Genomic DNA, 7,465 nt, shown 5'->3' on the forward strand with positions numbered 1-7,465 from the left:
CATTTATACTGATACAAGTATCATAATGAAGCAAGAAAAAACAAACATCACACAATCATAGATCACAACCATCACCTACGAATTATTCTTTAATTTCTAACATACAAATCTACCAAACTCAGTCCTAATTTTTCATTAGGGTTCGTTCTTAGGGTTAAATCCTAATTCACCAAAGCTCATCAATTTCACAACTTCCATAAATCGAATATAGCATGCACTCATACCCGGTTTAACTTTATCGGATATACTAGTTCTTGAAGCAATTCTATTCAAGAAGGTAATTCTGGAAACATTGACAAGTCATCAAAATCTCTTCTTAAATACTAACCCAATTACGTTGAATTATAACAATTTTCCACGAAATTCACTCAGTGCATGAAGGTCTATACATAACCCATACTATAGAATTCATACATTATATGGTAAGCATGGATTTCCAAAAACTCAATGCATAAAACCTAACCTACCTGGACGCCAAGAAGTTGTATCGGGTTTTGACTTTGTTCCGAGCTTGTCCAGATTTGAAAAATGAATTTGGTCAAGAATTTGAAAGATTCCATCATCCTCATCCTAGAAATCTCAATCTTCCTCCTTCCTAAGCTTACAACAACTTTTATGAGGTTCTAGGGTAATTTACAACTTTTCTAGGTATTTTAGGAAGATGGAGAAAATAGAATTTTTCGTAATTACGTTTTGTCCCCTTTTTCCCATTTTAGAGGAAACTTACCCCGCTGCAGGGCCGCCGGGCCAGCGATATCTATCCTATTGTAGCAGGAAAGAGTCCAAATTTTTCGTAAATTTTTATTGTTCCTAAATAACGATAGTTCGGGTCGTTACAGATTCTTGATCAGAATGCCTAGAAGTTGAGAAAAAAAAAGATAAGATAAATAAATTAAAGGTAAAGTGAAGCATCTTCTGGTTGAAAAGGCTATCTAGGAGACCGGGAGGGACATGCAAGATAAGTATCCTCATATGTTTGAGGATTCAAGTACTAGTACAATCTTCTAACATAGCCTAGCCTTTTCTTGTGTGATCATTCAGAGACGAGTGATGATAAATTGATATGTATTGTAATTACAATTCCAAATATTATGGGTATATCAATGATGAAAGACTTGAGCTAGAAAACATTTTGAGTAGTAACTTGAAAATTCTCGGCTAGGCTGGTCTAAGACAAAATCTCAGCAAAGGTGAGATCTAGGGAAATCCTAAAATGGAGTGGGCGGTATGTCTAAGCTAGGATAATATTTTATAGTAGCTAAGATATTAAGAACTCCATAAGATCTTTCAGAATTGAATTCAGGTGATTAAAAATCTCCATATCGAACTTAATGTGAAATAATTAAGATAGAATGCCAAGATTCTAAGGAGTACTTCAAAATGGGGGCTTTGGAAAGGATTTTGAGCTACTACCTCTGTGCAACGTACTATAGAGGGTGTCACACTTCTATAACGAGGGAAAATTATTTTTTTCTATAGCAGGTGATTCTGCTATGGTAGGGTCGCTACAACGGGTTGGGCTACTATAGGGGGTAAGTCGAATTTTGTGTAGAGAAGTTCCAAAACTAGTCGTTATTTGGCTATCTTGTTTCGGGGAATCGCAAAGGCGACTTAGGGTGTTTTTCACCTATTCTCCATCGTTCTATTCAATAAAGGATAGTTAATTACTCTCCTAACTTGTAATTTGATTCTCGAGCCCTTGTAACTTATGAGCTATTTCACTATGTTAGAGCAAGAACAAGTCAAAGCATTGAAAAGGGGGAAAGCTCGGGTCTTTGAAGTTTTCAAGGCTTAAATCGAGGTAGGTGATGATGGTTGTTTGTTTCTAATGTATGTAATATTAGCATGTTAATTGCTTTATAGTGTTGCTTGTGTTATCCATGCGTGAAACACATGAGGAATGAATATGAAATGACATCATATTAATTGCATGTAATAAACATGTTTAATATACTTGTGGCTTCAAGTTTAGTTATTCATATGAGAGTCATTGTGCATGTTGTTTGTGATTACTAACGTTTAGCTCGGGTGCCACGTCTGGTACAAAATATTATACGGTTGGTTTGAGAACCATGTTTGTATGCTAACAATGGTAGGCTCGAATACACTAACAACGATTGACTCGGGTACTACATCGGTACACTAACAATAGTTGGCTCGAGTACCACGTCGGTACACTAATAGTTTGTGTGGATTCCATGAGAGAACTGGTGTATGTTACTCCCCCCGTTTCAAAAAGAATGACCCCATTTCCTTTTTAGTTTGTTTCAAAAAGAATGACCCCTTTTCTTTTTTTGGCAACACTTTAACTTTAAGGCATGTTTAAGACCACAAGATTAAAGGATATTCTGGTACATTTGACATAACTTTAAATTAGAACCACAATATTAAAAAGTCTTCTTTCTTTTCTAACTCCGTTCGAAGTCAAACTAGGTTAATCTTTTTGAAAAATAGGGAGTATTATGATTATGTGGACATGTTTTCTTGTTTATTGTAAGAGACTTCATTGAGCAGGGTGAGGTCATTGAAGATTAAGAAGGTAAAAGTAGAACTATTGGAAACAATTTATTAGGCATTACAAAAGTGATTGTAAACCTATTCGAGTTTGGACTCATATTTAGTGAAATAGATTGTAAAAAGTTCCACACAAGAATAAATACTTTTAGATTAGAGTAAGCTTGAAGATATTGCTAAAATCAAAGTGATTGTAGACAATTAATTGATTAGAGTAAATCTCAAAGTTCTAACTAAAAGCTATAGTTTTGTTCTAGTGAAGTTTTGAGAGAAATCTTACATAGATGTAACATGATTTTTGTTATATATCTCTTTGTTAGATACTATTGTATAGTCATTTTTGTTACAACAAATAATCTCTCTCCTTGTCCACAAAAAAGGAAGAAAAGATGATACTTCCATTAATTTAGGGTCCATTAAACACATTCGTTATCCTTAGCGTGTGTTAAGGGTGCTTCCCATGAAAATGCTCAAACAAAATATCACAAGGTCTAAAACCAGTCAATGGTCCACTTATGTTAATCATGCACAAGTAGAGGTGATCATTTTTATATTATAACTAATAATATAAAACTAATTTAATAAGCTCTTTATACATTACTAATAAATATGAATATAATAATTTCTTAAAAAATTCTTTAAAATAAGCTCCTTATGATTTAGTGACATCCTAATCTTTCTACATATTTTGGCACAAATCCAATATGCTTAGCTAAATAAACTATTCTTTTGTATATAAACCAAAAGCACACGTTGTATGACCAAACGGTTAGAATATTTAATCCTCCTATGGTCCAATTTGGAAATAATAATTCATGACTTTATAGGTGTGAAAGCAAAGAAGTTGTTGGGGACACCAAAGACTAGTAGTACTATAATAAATAAATCTTTGAATTAATAAGACCCCAAAAGTAGAAGTATTACAAAAGACCTTCCTGGCTGCTTCCATTTGAAGCCTTCTTCCTTTCCTTCATTTAGACTTTTTTGAGTTCAAACGGAGAATATTAGTTTGAGTTCATTTTTGTTTATTTATTATATTTTTTATAAAAATAGTTATCCAACAATACTGTTCAGTTTAAAAAATTTTAAAAATTATTTATCCTTTTGTCTTTTTATTTTTTTATTCAATACTATTCGGTACTATAACATTAAATTTAATATATTCAATGTCTAATATGTTATTATTAATAATATTTATTATTATTATTATACATGCATGATAGGTCAATAATGAACAATTATTGTTGGATAAAATATTTTTTTATTCAAAATTTATCGGTTCGTACTTAAAAAATTAATCTATTTATATATTTAATACTAGTAATAATTTAATTTTAAATATTTATCTTATTTTTAATGAAATTAATTAAGAGTTACAACAATCTATAATTTATTTCAGATCACAAGTTTTTAGTTTTTTTATTAATTTTGTACCACATCAAACTATAACAACAACAATAACAACAACTATAAGTCATCAACCTATTTAGTAAAATATCACAAAATAGATTTCTAGAGAAAAAAATATACACAAACCTTATCATCTTATAGAGATAGAGAGATTATTTACTAAAAATTCTTAATTCAAATGTAATGAACACGTTACATCAAACAAATTAGACTAAAGAAAATTGATTTACTAATTAAACTTTAACCTTATTGGTGAATATTCAATTCACCGTCCCGTAATACTCTTAACTATTTTCTCCCAATTTTTTTTTTGAAAAGATTGGGTTCAAACTGAATAAATGTGTCAAAATCTCATTGAGAAAAATGTTTCTCAAAAAAGTAAGCAGTCAACTAATCCCTCCAACTCTCCACCACCAATCTTTACCAGTCTATAAAGCTCTAATCAGAGTTCCCCACTTTTCTTAATCAGACATTTCAATTTCTTGATTCTTCAATAATCTAATACCCGCAAAACCAAAAATCCCCCCCCCCCCCAAAAAAAAAAAAAAAACAAATTCTTCAACCATTTGGTTTTTGTAGAATCAAGAAAAGGGGGAAAATAAAAATCCAATCTTGATAATCAACAACAAAAAAAAATGGATAGTAAGCTCTTAACAAGTAATTTGGTGTTGTTTTCATCAATCTTGTTAACTCTATTTACTTTTTCATATGGTCAAAATTGTTCAACTCATCAATTCACAAACAACAATATTTTTTCCACTTGTAACCCTCTCCCTGTTCTCAACTCTTTTCTTCACTGGACTTATTACCCTGATAATCACACAGTAGATCTTGCTTATAGACATGGTGGTGTTACTGAATCTTCTTGGGTAGCTTGGGCTTTGAATCCTGTTGGTACAGGAATGGCTGGATGTCAAAGTTTAATTGCTTTTAGAAATTCTAGTGGACAAATTCATGCTTACACTTCACCTATTGCTGGTTACAGTACTGACTTGTCAGAGGGTGCTTTGAGTTTTGGTGTGCCTAGAATTTCAGCTGAGTTTGTTGGGAGTGAGATGATTATCTTTGCTACTTTAGAGCTTCCTACTGGTAGGTCTAGTTTTACTCAGGTGTGGCAAAATGGTGCAGTTTCTGGACAAGTTTTACAAGTACATCGAACCAGTGGTGATAATCTAAGGAGTGTTGGAACTGTGGACTTTGCAAGTGGACAGACCTCAGCTGATGGTGGAGGTATATCAGCTAGTGCTAGACAACGACGAAGAAATGTGAGTTTAAATCCCTTCATATTCTTATTTTGAATGTTTGATTTGCAATTTAGATACCTGTATAACAGAGAGAATTTGTGTATAAGTTTCTACAGTATAGTATAGAAGGTGGAATAACTAATACTTGAATAACTGAACTTCTCTCTAACGAGCTATTGAATGAACCCTTAGTGCTAATATTTGTATAACTCTAACGAGCTATTGAGCGAACCCTTAGTGCTAGAGAAACTAATTTGAATAGATGGATGGATGGTGGTGATTCATATAACTGACTCTTAACTTGTTTTGGAATTGAAGCGTAGTTATTATTGTTGAGTTTTGAGTATATAACGATGGTGATAACTTAGTCTGTTTGACAAAAAATTTACATATACGTATGGCTGGTCTAACGATCAAAAATGCTGAAAACTTTGACAGATCCATGGAGTGTTGAATGCAGTTAGTTGGGGTGTTTTGATGCCAATGGGTGCTATATTTGCAAGGTATTTAAAAGTGTTCAAGTCAGCTAATCCAGCTTGGTTTTATCTACATGCTGGTTGTCAAACTGTTGCTTATGCTGTTGGTGTTGCTGGATGGGGCACTGGTCTCAAACTTGGTAGTGATTCTGTTGGAATTAGATACGACACTCACAGAAACATTGGAATCACTCTCTTCTGCCTTGGAACCCTTCAGGTATCAGAAATGCGGCATTATACTTTTTGTCTCCAATTATTTGACTCAATTTTCCAAACTAAAGAAGACATAGATCACTTTGGTTTCTTATAGTGAATGTTTTGGTATTCAGAAACTAACTACTTCATATCAACATAACAAAACATATCTATGTTGACTAGCTCTTCAATAGGATATTGTTAGCTCTTTATTAACATACTAATTTCGAAGGGGAACCAAAGCAGTAATTGTTGCTAGTGAGATTCAAATACACGAGCACTTGCTCATTCAATGTGTTTTAAACTCATTCAAGGGGTCTGAAACCACTAGGCTACAACAACCTATTATGTTAAGGTTGTCCAAACTATAGTATCATTTTACTTGTCTATACTGTACTTTTTTTTCGACGAAATTGGACATTCTGACATGCATGTGCCTCCGCCCTGGTGGAAGCAGTTACTAGTGCTTGCATTAGGGGTGACGGGCTACAACACACCCCTTTGGTTGCGGTCTTTCTCCGAAACCTGCTAATGTGGAATGCTTTGTGCACATGCTTCCCTGATCGATTAACATACCAATTCCTAACATAACACTACACAAAAAACTGGAGTTAGTTATGAATTTGTTGCAAATCCATCATTAAATTGCTCATAGCTAACAAAGTTTTGTGATGATCATAGCAACAGACTTTACAGTTTAACTATAGAATATATCCGTCACTAATTCTTAATCTTTTTTCATAGCACAAATTCCAAGTTCTAATTGTGTGACTTTGTATATGATAATAGGTTTTCGCTTTGCTATTGAGGCCAAAGCCAGACCACAAGTTCCGACTCTACTGGAACATCTACCATCATGTTACTGGATACACCGTCATCATTCTCAGCATCATCAATGTATTTGAAGGATTTGATGCTTTAAATGGACAGAAAAACTGGAAAAAGGCTTACATTGGAGTGATCATATTCTTGGGAGCCATTGCTGTTCTATTGGAAGCCATTACTTGGTTCATTGTCATTAAAAGGAAAAAAACATCAGTCTCAGACAAATATCCTCATGGCAATGGCACTAATGGATATGCCAGCAGGTCGCATGACCAGACCGCGTAAATAAATATGTGTTCTCTCTAATAATAAATATTACATAGTTTTCGAATTCTTTATAGATAATGAGGCATGATTATTTATGTTTTAGTTGAGATTGATATTAATCTATGATGTTTGGCATCAGATTTTTGGATATTTGATTGCTAGATTTAGATTCTCTTGTTTGTAATTTGTTCTTGTATAATATATACACGTTGAGTACCACTTATTTCTAGTTTAAATAATTTATCGTATGGCTTCCTCAATTTTAATTTATGTGTCACTTTTATGAAATGGTTAGAGAAAATCATGTTTAACGTCTTACTTCAAAAAAATTATATTTAATTAAATAACGTCATAGAAATCGAAACAGAGAATATTATTCATTCAAATAAAATACTACCATATAAATATGGTTTACTTCCACCAAAGAAGACCAGAAAAAAAGAATAAAACAATCTCCAAGTGGGTGTTTATTGCCACTAATTGAAATAAAATTGTGTTTTGGCCTTCTAATTAAAAAGTTAAAAATTCAAACTT

At 32.8% G+C, this 7,465-nt stretch overlaps 1 protein-coding gene across 1 annotated transcript; it reads left to right on the forward strand.

Annotated features, from left to right (window-relative positions):
- Positions 1–4,296: 4,296 nt before the first annotated feature.
- On the forward strand, positions 4,297–7,167 carry LOC107020909 (cytochrome b561 and DOMON domain-containing protein At5g47530-like). The gene is made up of 3 exons (XM_015221437.2): positions 4,297–5,189; positions 5,607–5,861; positions 6,629–7,167. The coding sequence occupies exons 1-3, from the start codon at positions 4,560–4,562 to the stop codon at positions 6,947–6,949; spliced, it is 1,206 nt and encodes a 401-aa protein (XP_015076923.1). The 5' UTR covers positions 4,297–4,559; the 3' UTR covers positions 6,950–7,167.
- The last annotated feature ends 298 nt before the right edge of the window (positions 7,168–7,465 follow it).

This window comes from Solanum pennellii, chromosome 5 (genome assembly GCF_001406875.1).
Source record: "Solanum pennellii chromosome 5, SPENNV200".
NCBI lineage: Eukaryota > Viridiplantae > Streptophyta > Magnoliopsida > Solanales > Solanaceae > Solanum > Solanum pennellii.